Source organism: Mytilus trossulus, chromosome 6 (assembly GCF_036588685.1).
Source record: "Mytilus trossulus isolate FHL-02 chromosome 6, PNRI_Mtr1.1.1.hap1, whole genome shotgun sequence".
In the NCBI taxonomy this organism is placed as follows: Eukaryota; Metazoa; Mollusca; class Bivalvia; order Mytilida; family Mytilidae; genus Mytilus; species Mytilus trossulus.
Genome location: NC_086378.1, coordinates 40,385,992 through 40,403,111, shown reverse-complemented (window position 1 = coordinate 40,403,111; position 17,120 = coordinate 40,385,992). Strand labels below are relative to the sequence as shown.

Below are 17,120 nucleotides of genomic sequence, written 5' to 3'. Positions count from 1 at the left end.
CTCTAATTTGGCATTTAAATTAGAAAAAACATATCATAGGGCACATGTTACTAAGTTTCAAGTTGATTGGACTTCATCTTCATCAAAAACTACCTTGACCAAAAACTTTAACCTGAAGCGGGACAGGCGGACGGACGGACAGACGAATGAAGGCACTATCGTAGGTGTGGCATAAAAATAATGAAAGTACAATTTTTGGTATCTTTTTTACTCTTTTTGAAACAATTCAGTAAAAAAATGCAAAAAATAAGGAAAATTGTAATATTGAGAAAATTAAGCTTTAGCAAACCAAAATGGTATTAAATGGATTAAGTGGCAAAATACCATACACTTTTGCATCTTTATTGTATTTATCATGTTTTAGTGAGTTTTTGATGAAAAAAATAAAGAAAAAAAGTTGTAGTCTTGTCGCCACTTTGTTCCTTCGGTTGCCATAGCAAGCATAAAATGTACACTATTCATTTCCTGTAGGCCTTTTTTGTACAAATTTTCACCATGAAAGTACTTAGTTGGAAGATGCAAGAAAATTCTCACTGAATTGGCATCTAGATCATAAGTCAATGCCACAGATACCTATAATACAATTTTTTGCTGTACTTTGACCTTTGACCTCAAAGTTAAAAGATGACTTTTGTTTACAATTTTGTGTCGGGAGCATTATCTGTTTGCCCTTTGACAAAATCTTTCGATATTTGGCACATGTGTGCAGCACCTAAAGACAATCTGTTGTGTTCCAAGGACCATCATCCCCAAATTTATCCAAACCTTCCTTTAGGGGAATTGAACCTTATAACAAAATTTCATAGATATCTATTAATTTAAACTGAAGGTATTGTCCGGAAACCAATGTGTCTTCAGACAACAACAATGACGACATCATACCATTATACATTCCCAAAAATTGTTTGCGGTCGAACAATAAATGATTAGATCCTCATTTCTCAACCTGATATATTCTGAACTCCCAACTGGCATGACCATCATGACCATGGATCTTTTCCATTTATAATTATTTAATTTTTTTTTTGGGGGGGGGGATTTCAAATCAAGGACAGACACCACATGAATACATTAGTACATGCACGTATATAATTGATAGTGACAAAATCTATAAATAAGCATGCTCTTTGTTTTTGCAAAATCAAATATGATTATGCAGAGTGGTTTAATTCTTTATTGAAGGCTGTACCTATTACTATAAACTTTTACATTGTATGGTCTCTTAATGGAGAGTTGTCTGATTACAATTATGCAGAGGCGGATTTAGGGGGGGGGGGGGGGGCAGGGGGGTCATATAGGGAAACACTGAAGCATGACTGGAGGGGCCCCCTTGGGTCAGTCAGTGGGCCCCCTCTTATGAAAATTTCTGGATCCGCCATTGTTATACTACATCTGATTTTTATTGTGTTCCATAGCAGTTTCTTCAAAACCTTTGGAAATAGAAGCACCCTTTATCTTCATCACTTGGTTTGTATAAAAGTCAGAATATGATAATGACAACAGATAATTATTTCCATACATCACAATGATTATGGCCTAAAGAAAACTGTGGTAGGTACATGTAGCCTTGAAATTGGCAATCATATCAAACCTCCTTTGTTAATAAGACGGATAACTTGGCCTGATTAAATGTGACAAATACTTAGCAACAGTGTTAACATAACAATTAGTTTATTCTGTTTAGTAATTCAATCCATAAATTTTGATCAAGATTCAAATGCATGTACTGCACAAAACAAAAAATAACAAGGGCATACTACATTGATACTTATCTTAAAGTTTTTTTTTGTGTACATATTTCTAAATAGCACAAAAATGTTAACACAATTATTTTAAAAAATACAATTTTTGACTTTTCATTCCATTTTAAAACAGATTTGTTTTAATATAATTTGATCCTATTTTCTGTTACTCTGTAATAATTTGGAACTTATTTTATCAACACATATATATACATCTTTTTAGAAATTCATATAAACCCATACATCTTTTTAGAAATTCATATAAACCCTTGCATAACATAAATGACATGTATAAATAATAAATATTTGCCTATATATAAAACACATGAAACATGATAAATATCTAAATAGTTTCAGAAAATTTTGAAATATTCTTTCAGACACCCAGTAATATTTTAAAAGATAAAGATTCATAAACAACTAAGTTGATATTCTTAAAATTGTCCTCTATCAAAATTGTCATTTTCAACATTGAGGTCTCTCAATTACTAAAGTTACTTCCAAAATATTACCAAAAGTCAAACATATACATAAAAAACTTAATAGGTATTGAAATGTTCTGTTGTATGAGTCTCCCAAACTGGTTACAGTTTCATGTGTGATTTTCTTTAACCTCAGTCACCTGAAAACAAATGAAGGAATAGTCAATCTATACATTTATACATCAGTTTTTTGCTTGAAAATGTTTTAAATTAATTGTATTAAATAAGATGAATTTTACTATTATATACATATATTCAAGTAAACTAGATTTTGACATTGATGGCGTCATGAATTTTTGAAGATTTATTGCACTAGTGCAATATTGGAATTTATTGCACATTAACTATCGGTTACTTTCTGTGGGAATTATTATATTGCTATACAATAATAAAAAATACTGTTTAAAAAGGTGGATCCAGAATATTGTGTCTAAGGTAAAGTGAATTGTTTTCATTCAGACTGATACTTGATGACGACCTTGTCATGATTCTGACTCAGCCTTGCAATCTTCAACAAAAGAAGTGTTTACATTGATAAACCAATACTATGTGCTCATTCTTATTATGTATTTAAATTGCCACTGGACATTGAAGAGTCATCTTTTGTCAAATTTTAACTTGTTTGGTAAAATAATTGAATTTGATTTACAGGTCTATATTCTTTCCATACCTAGAACAAAGTTTTGGTGTAGTGCTGGAAATGGCCAACTACCCTACACCTGGTGTAAAGAAGGCAGCTTTAGTAGCTGTAGGCAACATGTGTGTATGTGTTCACAAAGCAACCTTGCAAAATGCATCTGAGGAAATAAACACGGGTAAATAGGAATATGTAAACATGTTTTTTTACTTCTATGCATGTAAGGTAAGGCTCTATTCACATTTCTCTTAAAGCCAGACCTTTTCATTTAGTTTTAGCATTATTAGGTGGCCCAATATAAACTTTTATATGCATTGTATATCCTTGAAAAGGTAGTATTTATGTCAAGAGAATTGATGGACTATTTCTTTTGAAATGTGATTGATAGAAGGATTGAAGAAGATGTGTATATCTAGAGGATATAGTATGACTGACAAAAGTCCTCATTTAATTTTTAAGTTACATTTTTTAGCATTAATCTAAACATTTTTCTACAAATATCAAGTTCAATGGCAGTTCTTATAATATCGTCCAATTTAATGTATGTTAGCGTTTGTTTTTGGTTCGGTACAGTGTTTCTGTTTTTCCTTTGTTTTCCTCTTATAGTTTCCCTCGGTTTGAGTTTGTAACCCGGATTTTTTTTCTCTTTATTGATCTATGACTATTGAACAGCTGTATAACTGTTGCCTTTATTTTCGCCATGTCTTAGTATGTATTACAAAGGTATCGTAGGACAGTTAAGTTTAAAGTTTGATTAATAACCCAATTAGAATACAATATTGAAAAGAGGAGAATATTTTGACTAACAGATATTTGCAAAAAATAGCAACACATGCCAAAAATGTTCTTGTCAGATAAACAATTCATTATAAACAATTTTGAAGGAATTCAATGCACACTGTGTAGCAAATCAGTTGTGTAATTTGAAATCCCTCAAGTCGGGGGCATTCTTAATAGTGGACTTAAAAGTACTGATCCATAATAATTCACAAGACTATTGTTGATATTCACAGCCAAGCTAATGGTAGTTTCCTTAGATTTGAACTTTCTCTGACTTTGTTAACTGCTGTTCGGTTAAGAGTTAAATTATGACTTATTACAATTCCATTTGACCAGGAACTGTTTCCTGCTGTTGTTTCAAATGGCCTGTTTAGAAATTCAGCCATATAGCGAAAACATTAAGAATTGAACTCACGACCAATTCCAGAAGCACCATACTCTTTAACCTATATCTGATAAATATGTCAGTAATTATAAATCTTTTCTCCTGCAAGTGGTTGTCGTACTTATATGGCTAAATAAGTCAATTATTAGATATAAGAAGATGTGGTATAAGTTCCAATGAGACAAATCTTCATCCAAGTTACAATTTATAAAAGTAAACCATTATTATTTTGTACAAGTAAACCAATATAAATATGTACAGCTAGCAGAAATAGGGCCAATTTCAATTTAATCCATATCAACAAATTGACTTAAAGCATTTGCATGGGAGAAGGCCATCACTGGCTTAAACTTGGGACGTTGAAACTTGAAACATGCAATGCATTTTTTTGAAGTTTTCGGTTAGTTCTTATGAGCTTGTTGTTGGCAATAATAGCTCTGACCCGTAGAGAAGTATTGGAAATACAATATATTTTGTATAGATGCACCATTGTCTAATCCATTATAACTCTATATTCTCTTCTCCTTGCTTTTTATGCAGAGGGGGCATTCAGTTTTTCCCTTGTCTATCTGTACGCCCATCCCTCCGTACGTCCCACAGTTGTTTTTCTTTCTCATAACAGAAGTTGCCTCACCCAAATGTTATAAAACTTTTACACAATGATTATCACCACTAAATACAGATCTAAGTTGAGTACTAGGCTCCATTTAAAAATATGTTAGTTTCCCCTCTCCCAACCCTTGATTTCACAGGAGGGTAGGTAGGTAGGTCAACAGGTTTTTTTTCTCCAGCAGTTTTTAATGTATATTGTAAATTTCCATGACCACAAACATTGTACAAAGCCTTATACTGAATAGTGTGCTCTTCTTTTATTATTTAAAGTGGAACATTTGGAGTTTGACAATAACATTCAAATAATGAGGACTTTAACTAGCATTATTTTTTGAACATGGTCATAGATATTTACAATAAATCATTAACACAAATTGTAACCCGTGGTCATTGGACCTTTCAAACCATGATCAGGGCTTCTTTATGAAGCAAACAACACACACAATTTAATATGTACATTACTGCCCTGAACCACATACTCAGTTTAAAACAGCTGAGAAGACTTGAACAAGCGAGGGAAGTATCTTGCTCAAGTTTTATTAGCGGTGACTGGAGTCGAACCCACTACCCTTCAGTCACACAAGTCCGGCATCTTACCATTGGTTCACATGCCTGTGACGGAAATTAGGAAATAATAATATGATATATGGTTTTATCTTTATGGTACTAAGGAAGAACATAAAAAAAGATTTTCAAAGAAAATTTAGTTGTATCCCAAAAAAATTTAGCAGATTACATAGCAGCAAAGGTAACAAAGAAAAACTTCATTCTGTGGACACTTGTTGAACTCAAAATTTTGTTAAATGCCAATAATCTTTTTTAACTGAAGACAGGAAGGAAAGGAAATATTGATATTCTTTGTGTTGAAAATAATTTATGGTTCCATTTCAGTGTTAACAAATATGTTGCAGTCAGTTGTTAAAAGAATCTTAGAAATAGTACAAGAAGATACAGACAGAACAGTTGTTATGACTGCAATTGATACTTTATATGAAATGTTAGAAAAAATAGGAAGACCTGTTTTAGATGTTCAAGGTGCAACTGGTGCCATACTTGCAAGGATGAAAGAAGCATTTACAAACAAGGTTAGAAAGGTTTTCTGTTAGTTCAAAAGCACTTACTAAATAATCAAGTGCGGTAGTTACATAAGTGCGATTTTATTGCTTATGGTAGCCCTCATTGAAGATATAATGATGTGATACTTGATATAAGATTGAATATAGTGATTAGCATATTACATTAGAGTTTTGATGTGTTTTGTCTATTTTTGTGTCATCTTTATTACCTATATTTTGTAGGGGTACTTCATATATATGAGCTGCGCCAGATAAATATCAACCTTATGCAATTCGACATCAAACTGAGTAACGTTACGATAAATTTTTGCATCGTTTTCATACATGTAGTTACTGACGTTATAAAAAAAATCCATGTCTGTTTCTTACAACACAAAATGTTTTTTTTTAAATTATTGTAGGGACATTTCTGATCGAGTTTTAATGTACTTGGTACCAAAATAATAAAAGAATTGTCACAGTTTATTTGTTTATTTGGTTAGATTTTTGTTGTAAAACATTTTCAATTTAAAGTGAAATGATTGTACCCCCGCTTTAAAAAAAAAAGGGGGTATACTGTTTTACCTCTGTCTGTCCTTCCGTCAGTCCGTCAGTCCCATGAATATTTTTCGTCGCATTTTTCTCAGGAACTACAATACAAGGATTTCTGAAAATTGGTTTCAGGATTTATATAAGTCAGCTATACCGTGTGATGCGTTTTCAGATTCTTCACTCGATAACTTCCTGTTTACCGAATACTTGCATATTTTTACACTATAAATATTATTCACTTGCGGCGGGGGAATCATCAATGAGCAGTACCTCACAGTTTCATTTGTTAGTATTGTATAGAATGTATTTCAACGAAATTTAAATGTAAAAATCTGTTATACATGTTAATAGCATTAGAAAACTAAAATAATAGACGACAAAACTATGACAAATTAACTAGTATACTATAGACGATTCTGCTTCTTTTAACTCACTATTTGTGAAAATCCAACATCAAATGCCTTCTATACTTTTTTGAAAAAGTGGGGTTTTATATGAAATTTGTAAAAAAAAAAAAATTTTAGTCATGCACTGTTTATATAATGTTAAACTCTCGGGTAAACCATACAGTTTTAATCTGATTAAATCGGGACTATGGCTAAGGTGTTGCATACATATAGGACAAAACAAGTATATTATTTCTGAAAAGTTAAATAAAATTGCCAATGTTCTTTCACATAAACCGCCTTATCAGGTCCGACATGAACATTTTCAAATTATCTGGGAACCCTCTCACATGCCTGTGTTGTGTGTTGTCTGCTTTAATAAAATAACTAATGTTTCTTCTCCTGAATCCTGTTCTTTTCTAAATAACATGTATATTTCTCAATCTTAGTCTGTTTTGGCTTTACAGTGTTGCTCAGGTATGTCCTATTACGTTCTAAATAGAGAACTATTTTTACGTCCACGATCTATTTTTACATTTTTACAAAGTGAAAGAACTATATATTTTAGTAAATTTCATTTTAATTTCGTTTAGTACCATAATTGTATACATATCCTTAGTTTTAATAAACTAAGGTAATTGGCTAAAAAACTATTTCTGGTGGTTTATAACAAAATTTGTGCTGTATTGCAAAACTTTGCCATACACATGCAGAAAAAAATAACAAGTCAAAAGTTATTCATATCATTGTACCGTTGCATTTTGGAAAATTTTAAAAGAAACTACAACACAAATATACAATAGTAAAAGAGACAAAAAAGTGTTGTTTGCTCAAGCTGGATTTTGTACTGCATGGCAATTTATGTTCATTTCTATCCAGAAATTTAGAAATGTTTAGCGTGTAATTTCCGTTCAATGACATATCTATTTAGAAATTGAAAGAAAGAAGGAAACATTTGCAAAATACATGTGTACTTGCATTTGTAAAAACTGAAAACAATCAAGATATAACCGTTTAACCTACTTTTTCATATCCCTACAACTGTAAAATCAGTTTTCGGGCAATACAATTCCCGACATATGCATCGGTGGGTCTTGGCTTTTCATGTCCTTCCATCTGTGGGATTAAGCTAGGCAACAATTTTAAAAGATTAAAACTGTGATGTTGGGGTAATAAAAACTAAGCCAAAATTTCCTCTAATAAAAACGCTTATTTTGACATTTGAACTACAATGTACTAAAATTTAACCATAAGTTATTTTAAATTTTGATCTACATGTCATAAATAACTGGTGGACTATTATGGCGCAAAGCGCGACAACAAGTCGTCTCGAAACAATCTCTTGGTTCAATTAGTCTTTAATTAAATTCCATTCCATTTTAGCTCACCAGGCCTAAAAGGCCAAGTGAGCTCTTCCCATCACTTGGCGTCCGGCGTCGTCGTCCTGCGTCCGTCGTCGTTATTTTTACAAGAATCTTCTCCTCTGAAACTGTTGGGCCAAATTAAACCAAACTTGGCCACAATCATCATTGATGTATCTAGTTTAAAATTTGTGTTTTTTTTTACCCGGCCAACCAACCAAGATGGCCGCCATGGCTAAAAATAGAACATTGGGGTAGAATGCAGTTTTTGGCTTTTTACTCAAAAACCAAAGCACTGAGAGCAAATCTAACATGAGTCAAATTGTTAAACAGGTCAAGATCTATCTGCCCTGAAATTTTCAGATGAATCAGACAACCCATTGTTGGGTTGCCGCCCCTAAATTGGTAATTTTAAGGAAATTTTACTGTTTTTGGTCATTATCTTGAATATTATTATAGATGGAGATAAACTGTAAACAGCAATAATGTTCAGCAAAGTAAGATTTACAAAAAAGTCAAATGACCAAAATGGTCAGTTGACCCCTTTAGGAGTTATTGTCCTTTATAGTCAATTTTTATCCATTTTTCGTAAATCTCCATGATCGTTTACAAAAATATTCTCCTCTGAAACCACTGGGCCAAATTAAACCAAACTTGACCACCATCATTATTGGTGTATCTAGTTTAAAAATTTGTGTTTTTTTACCCGGCCAACCAACCAAGATGGCCGCCATGGCTAAAAAAAGAACATAGAGGTAAAATGCAGTTTTTGGCTTATTACTCAAAAACCAAAGCACTTAGAGCAAATCTGACATGGGGGTAAAATTGTTTATCAGGTCATGATCTAGCTGCCCTGAATTTTTCAGGTGAATCAGACAACCCATTGTTGGGTTGCTGCCCCTAAATTGGTAATTTTAAGGAAATTTTACTGTTTTTGGTCATTATCTTGAATATTATTATAGATGGTGATAAACTGGAAACAGCAATAATGTTCAGCAAAGTAAGATTTACAAATAAGTCAACATGACCAAAATGGTCAATTAACCCCTTTAGGAGTTATTGCCCTTTATAGTCCATTTTTAACCATTTTTCGTAAATCTCCATGATCTTATACAAAAATCTTCTCCTCTGAAACTATAAGGCCAAATTAAACCAAACTTGGCCACAATCATTATTGATGTATTAAGTTTAAAATGTGTGTTTTTTTACCCGGACAACCAACCAAGATGGCCGCCATGGCTAAAAATAGAACATTGGGGTAAAATACAGTTTTTGGCTTTTAACTCAGATGAATCAGACAAAGCATTGTTGGGTTGCTGCCCCTAAAATGGTAATTTTAAGGAAATTTTACTGTTTTTGGTCATTATCTTGAATATTATTATAGATGGAGATAAACTGTAAACAGCAATAATGGCCATAATCATCATTGATGTATGTAGTTTAAAAATTGTGTTTTTTGACCCGGCCAACCAACCAAGATGGCTGACACGGCTAAAAATAGAACATGGAGGTTAAATGCAGTTTTTGGTTATTACTCAAAAACCAAAGCATTTAGAGCAAGTCTTGACAAGGGGTAAAATTGTTTATCTGGTCAAGATCTTTCTGGCCTGAAATTTTAAGATGAATGGGACAACCCGTTTTGGGGTTGCTGCCCCTGATTTGGTAATTAAAGGAAATTTTGCTGTTTTGGGTTATTATCTTGAATATTATTATAGATAGAACTGTAAACAGCAATAATGTACAGCAATTTAAGACTCAAAAATAAGTCAAAATGACCAAAATGGTCAATTGACCCCCTGAGAAATTGTTGTCCTTTATAATCAATTTTTAACAATTTTCATAAAACTTGTAAATTTTTACTAACATTTCCACTGAAACTACACGGACAAGTTAATTATAGATAGAGATAATTGTAAGCAGCAAGAATGTTCAGTAAAGTAAGATGTTCAAACACATCACAATCACCTAAACACAATTTTGTCATGAACTGTCTAGATATGCTTCCTTTGTTTAATTCACATATACCAAGGTGAGGGCTCTTTAGAGCCTCTAGTTATTAATTATTAAGCAAAATTTTATGAATTGAAATGAAAAGAAATGTACAGATAAAACCCTAAATTAAAATATCATCATTAAAGAATGGTCATTTTCGTTTTTATTTAGGTTATATATTTTCAAAAAATTCTTAAACGGTGTCTATATCGAGCTTTTGATTTTATTATTTTCCAAAAATACTCGGGGAAACGAAATGAAAGGATAAAAATTGAAAATTTTAGTTTATTATTTTCAGTATTTTAAGTTATTGTATCCTTATCATCATAAAATTCATTAAAAAAAATCTGGGAATTTAGTTCTGTCACAATCGATCCCTTAGAATAAAAAATTACAAAAACATGCTGTTTTTTTTAATAAGAAATATCTGGGAACAGTATATATAAATAAAAAAAAATATGAATAATTTTAAACAATGCAAACAACATTACATTGTATTTTTCTGATATTTCTTTTTACATTAATAAAATGATAACCATTTCAAATCAATAAAAAAGTAGAAAAATCCAATGGCGGTCAACATATTCCATGAAAATGAAGAAATAATTGCATGCTTGTTCAACAAAAACAAATCTTTAAGCAGATTTATTCTTGAATTATTCACATTTTATACAAAATACATATGAAAATTCATTTACAACAACTGATTGCAATTGAAGTTATAATATTTTCCAGTATGAGAAGAAAATTTGCATTTTAGGCAACACATATAATTTTTTATATCTTTTTAAACAACCGCAAAAATTTAAATTTTTTGGTCGTATATTGGTATCACGTTGGCGTCGTCGGCGTCCTCGTCGTCCGAATACTTTTGGTTTTCGCACTATAACTTTAGTTTAAGGAAATAGAAATCTATGAAATTTAAACACAAGGTTTATGACTATAAAAGGAAGGTTGAGATTGATTTTGTAAGTTTTGGTTCCAACAGTTTAGGAATTAGGGGCCAAAAAGGGCCCAAATAAGCATTTTCTTGTTTTTCGCACTATAACTTTAGTTTAAGTAAATAGAAATCTATGAAATGTTGACACAAGGTTTATGACCACAAAAGGCAAGTTGGGATTGATTTTGGGAGTTTTGGTTCTAACTGTTTAGGAATAAAGGGCCCAAATAAGCGTTATTCTTGTTTTTTTGCACAATAACTTTAGTATAAGTGAATAGAAATCAATGAAATTTAAACACAAGGTTTATGACCATAAAATGAAGGTTGTGATTGATTTTGGGAGTTTGGTCCCAACCGTTTGGGAATAAGGGGCCCAAAGGGTCCAAAACTAAACTTTGTTTGATTTCATGAATAATTGGGGTTCTCTGATATGCCGAATCTAACTGTGTATGTAGATTCTTATTTTTTGGTCCCGTTTTCAAATTGGTCTACATTAAGGTCCAAAGGGTCAAAAATTAAAATTAGTTTGATTTTAACAAAAATTGAATCCTTGGGGTTCTTTGGTACGCTGAATCTAAAAATTGTACTTAGATTTTGATTTTTGACCCAGTTTTCAAGTTGGTCCAAATCGGGGTCCAAAATTAAACGTTGGTGAAAACTTTGTTTGATTTCATCAAAATTTTAATAATTTGATATGCCAAATCTAACTGTGTAAGTAGATTCTTAATTTTTGGTCCCGTTTTCAAATTGGTCTACATTAAGGTACAAAGGGTCCAAAATTAAACTAAGTTTGATTTTAACAAAAATTAAATTCTTTGGCTTCTTTGATATGCTGAATCTAAACATGTACTTATATTTTTGTTTATGGGCCCAGTTTTCAAGTTGGTCCAAATCAGGATTCAAAATTATTATATTAGGTTTTGTGCAATAGCAAGAAATTTTCAATTGCACAGTATTCAGCAATAGCAAGAAATCTTCAATTGTACAGTATTGTACAATAGCAAGAAATTTTCAATTGCATAGTATTGTTCAACAGCAAGAAATCTTCAATTGCACAGTATTGTGCAATAGCAAATATTTTCAATTGCACAGTATTGCGCAATAGCAAGAATATCTAATTGCACAATATTGTGCAATAGCAAGACATTTTCAATTAGAGTTATCTTTCTTTGTCCAGAATAGTAGTTGAATCAACTTAAATCATTGTTTAATACAATATACAATGTATTTTCACTTTTACTACCAACTGATAAATTAAAAGAATCTTTACCATTATTATCAAGTTAAAGTTTCTTTCCGCTTGGCTAATTTTTGCTGTAATTTCGAGCGTTGGACTTTGATAAATTGTTGAAAATCACAGTTATAAATACGGACCTTTTTTCTAAATGCTTTCAGATATTTGGCTGATTTTTGGTATGTGAGCTAACCATGATGAGTTACAGATCAAGTTTAAGTTTCGTTCCGCTATGCTACTTTTTTCTAAAATTAAGGGTTTACAACTTTGAAAATTGTTTAAAATGACAGTTATGCGGACATGTTCTATACGCCTCCAGATTTGAGCTGATTTTTTTATATGTTTTTTGTAAGACTACCATCATGTTTGTGTCCACAAATGCTATTGAAATTGCAGATTTTTCAACTTTTTGACACGGGGCCATTCGTGTCGCTTTGACACATCTAGTTATTTTTTTATTGCTACCAATTTTATTACAAATAACCTGTAAATTAAGGTGTCTTCGTAGAGGTCCGCGTTTATCGATTGTAGACACTGTCGATTTCGGTTTACATAAGAATTTTAGAAAAATACGTTTCCTTCCAATCAATGCATGAAATTCATTTATTGATCGATCGCTGACCGTTGCCACAGTAACTCTCACATAGGTTATTTTTCTTACTGTAAACCAACTTATATTCGCGAGCGATTTATTTTCGCGACTTTCGCGAGAAGAAAAATAACGCGAATATAAATTGTCTCGAATATGTGAGTCTTGGATCTTTCCTTATTAGACTTCCTCAAATAAATCAGAAAATCGCGAAATTGAATAGCCGCGAAGTGGTCAAGATAGTGTAAAATGCGAAATAAAGTATCTGCAAAAATAAGTTGGTTTACAGTATTTGACTTATCTGACGGATCCTATGAGTCACTGATCTTTCATCTATCAGTCAATCAGTCCAACCTCCGTCACCGATCATTCACCGTTCACGTCCAGCAGTAACGCCTAAGGTTGCAAGTACTGTATGATTTATGCCAAATTAGAGTTTGAAACCAGATTTTGTGCTTCAACAGATAATACAAGTGTGACATGGTTTGATATTGATACATGTTGAATGTTTTTTTTCACTAGTTATCTTGCCAAGATGAAGATACCTTAGAAGATGATGATCAACAGGCAGAATTCGATGGAATGTTGATTGAATCTGCAGGCGATGTCCTTCCTGTAATGGCTAAACTATTAGGAGGAGATATATTCTTGCCTTTTTTTAGAAGTTTTCTGGTAGATTTATTGAAAAGATTAGTAAGTATAGTAAATAGAGAATATTATATGGCTCTTTCAATATCGCATCCGTATCAACCCGAAACACCAATATAATCCCAAGAGCTCTGCTATATTGTGTGTGATATTGAAAAAGCCATATCATATACACTTTATTATATACATATATCTCAAGTAGATGTATTTTATGTGACATGACGTCATACAGATAAGGAGGTTTGAAATGACGACGTACAGATTATAGGATTGACAAGATGTCATACAGATTAGGGCTTTACAACAGTGACAGCAATCGATGACGTGACGTTATACAGATTAAAGGTGTGATAAAGCTTTTGCAACCGTGCTGATATCGATATCATCACGGGTGGCTGATACAGCACGCTTGCCAATGATTGTATTGCACATACAATTTATCTGTTTTTACTACTAAGTATATAATAAAGCTGGTTATTTAACCAGATTAATTATTTACAATGTATGATATCATTATTCCCTGAACACAATGTTCATCAAGTACTCCACAGACCAAATGTTTGAAAAAAGCCTATTTTTTAAGAGCAGCAAAAGCAAAGGAAATCTGTCTAAGAGTAATTCTTACAAAGGGGTTGTGCAACTTAATTTTTATTTTGATAATAGCCTTAGTAAAACAAAATGTAAATATGTTTTTGTTGCATATTGTTTTACTCCTGCCCGTACGTCCATCCGTCTGTCCCGTCCCATTATTGGTATATTGTTATTCCGCATAACTCCTCATACAGTTTGAATTCTAAGAAGTTTTCACTATGTCTGTTTGTACATTTATTGAAGGTGTGCATGTGGCCAGGGTTTTTATTTTTAGCTCACCTTGACCAGAGAGCCAAGTGAGCTTTTCTCAGCAATTTACGCCCGTCATTGATGTCCGTTAACCGTAAAACAAACTCGGCCTAAATCATCCTTAAAGGAGATGTGACATGATGTTTTTTGGATTTTTTTTGGGTAAATAAATATTTATTTATACATAATTACCCCCAAAAAAAACATCGAAAGCAATATAATCATCATTTAAATGAATAAATTATGAATTTAAATGTATCGATCTGTCGACCTACTAATTATGCATATTTCAATCCCGGTAGTCACTCAGCGTGACGTTAGTGGTTACATCAATCATATTTGACTGAAGGGTGTATAGGCATAATTAGCGCAATTTCAATTTCTAATATCTTCCAAAAAAAACATGACAGTGATTAAAAATGGTTCTGTGTGCTGCCAGTTGATGCAACAATAATCATGAGGACAGTTTGATTATTTTTTTTTCCATTTTACGAGTAACCCGCAGACTAGTCCTAGGAAGAGATAGGACTTCCTACCAAGTACTAGTCATAGACTTTGTTCCGCCCACTTTACAAAAGATTGTTACGATTGTGACCCAGAAGATATGAAGAATCTCGATGGATGTCCTACCATGAAGCCAAACCTCCGTCCAAATTCAGTACCTGACATTCCATTGACACAACCAACAACAGCTGAGCCCAGGCCACCTATACCTACGCAGGGAGCTTATGGGAAGCGGAGAAAGGCTGAGGAATTTATTTTTTCTTCGCAAATATTTTTTGCCTCCCTTTTTAATAATATTTTTATTTTAAAAGTTTAGTCATATTTGTGTATAATTGTATAGCCAAATATATCTCAATGTTTAAATTTGGTATTGTGTACCTCCTGCATGTACCTCACTACTTGTTTACGTGTAAATTTGTGTACACTGAAATTGGTCATAATAAGTTAAAAGTCATCAACATCGATCAGAAGTTACAGGTATGCGGCACACGTTCTCTGCAATGCTGGGTTTACCTTTGAAGTTGAAAGCTACAGGTGTCATGCCCCTTGGCTGGTGATATGTACGACATCGGAAATACGCACTATTGCGTAACATGCGTCGAATCTGTGTACATCCATGATCACCTACTTGGTGCACAGGTGAGGTTGGCAATTGTTACAGATATAAGTTACGTAATGCATATCTGTTCAACCTGTTTGAATGAACAATAGTCAATACCTAACTGTCGGATATGGGGTTTTACAGAATAGAGAAAAAGGACTGACAGTGCAGCTTAAAAAAGGGGGTGGATAGAAAATAATTGGCTTGTGAATTTACTTTGTAAAGAATGGAGTATAATTATAATAATTAAATAAGCAAAATGAATAGAGAATTAAGGAGAAATGCTTCTTATGTAAAAAAATAATAAAAAAAAGAAGACTGTCAGTCCTCATAACTAATACATAACCTGTACTTGGTACATAAATTTCTTTTTTAGTTTTCTAATAAAAATTAGGCAGGTATGAAAGGTGTATTGCAATAAGTTATTAGTATTTGCCCTTATTATTGTATTTATTTATTAAAAATCTTTTTTTTCTTAATAAAAAATAATATTGTGAAGAGATGCAAAGTGATGCTTTTAAAATGACAGACCATTGATGCAAGGTTATTCTGGTGAAAAATTATATGCAAAAGATGACTTGAATTAGAAACAAATATTTTGGCTAGTGAATGTATGCAAGTCTTTATATTGCATAAGACATGAAGCTGAATAACATAGTTTTAACTTAAATAAATCCAATTGATACAGACCTGTGAGTAGTAGATAATGTATAAGTATAGACTGAGTTAGTTAAAACATATTTTATTTGCTGAATTAAAGTAAATCGGATTAGACACAAGTAAATCATACTTATGAAGTCTTCTCCATTATACAATATAAAATTACAATAATAGTATGATATAATGGACATGCATATTAGGCAAACAGTTTATAGAATAATACTAGCTTACATACATAAAAAAGAGATAAAGAAAGTTTAAAAAGTTATATGATTCTCTGACAGTAACGTGTGTACTGATGATGACGATGATGTCGATGATGTTCTGTGCCAGTAACAGTAACGCTCTATCAAGGCATTAGAAATCTGTTAGACCATTTTATAAAATTTTAAACATGTTTGAAAATATGAATATTTTGTTCATTCCAAAGTTCAATGTGTCCGCAAATTAATAGTTTTGTATCTAAAACAATGTTTTCAGATAGCCAGTTAAGATTATTGAATAAGGTTTTTCTACATGATGTGTATTTTGGACAAACAAAGAAGTAATGGTAGACATCCTCAATATCTGATCCACAATAACAAGAAGGATCATTTATAATCTTAGCTCTAAAATGATCATTGTTTAAGAATGAAGTGGAACATATCAATTGCGTTAAGATGATATTCAAATTCATTGGGCTGTACAAATGAAACGTTTCAATTTTATATAATGGCCTATCGTTTTTTAATTCTTTCTGTTATGCATTACTGCTCTCTGTTTTCTGTCGTGTAGATAGTCCTGAAACCAATTCAAGTCGTCACAAAATACAAAACAATTCATAGACTGAAGATATACCACACAGAAAAAATATCACAAAAAATAAGTCAGTACTCATAGAACATTTTCAATGGGATTAATTATGGAGGAGGAAAAGACATATGGATATATTTGACTATTTTAAAACTTCTTTAAATATTACCTATTTCACATTTATTGGGGGCAGCTTTAGTAACTCATGTTTTACACCCAGCATACTTGGTGAGGTGATAGGTTATTTATCACGGTTGTTGAGAATTGTTTTTAAATTATAAGAGAATGATTTTGAAATATTTTATTTTATTATATTTATTCATTTGCT

At 32.1% G+C, this 17,120-nt stretch overlaps 1 protein-coding gene and 1 long non-coding RNA gene across 3 annotated transcripts in view; one reads left to right on the top strand and one right to left on the bottom strand.

The window, feature by feature from the left end:
- The window catches only part of LOC134721346 (importin-4-like), a 338,068-nt gene that overhangs the window by 281,095 nt on the left and 39,853 nt on the right, over positions 1 to 17,120 (top strand). For both annotated transcript variants that reach the window (XM_063584285.1, XM_063584286.1), the window contains exons 22-24: positions 2,876 to 3,039; positions 5,530 to 5,723; positions 13,270 to 13,440. In XM_063584285.1, coding sequence (XP_063440355.1) covers positions 2,876 to 3,039; positions 5,530 to 5,723; positions 13,270 to 13,440 — 529 coding nt within the window. The remainder of the gene's footprint in view (positions 1 to 2,875; positions 3,040 to 5,529; positions 5,724 to 13,269; positions 13,441 to 17,120) is intronic.
- LOC134721347 (uncharacterized) lies at positions 1,651 to 15,372 on the bottom strand. The gene is made up of 2 exons (XR_010107840.1): positions 15,253 to 15,372; positions 1,651 to 2,364 (listed from the first exon to the last, which is right to left on the bottom strand). It is a non-coding gene; the product is annotated as an uncharacterized LOC134721347 (long non-coding RNA).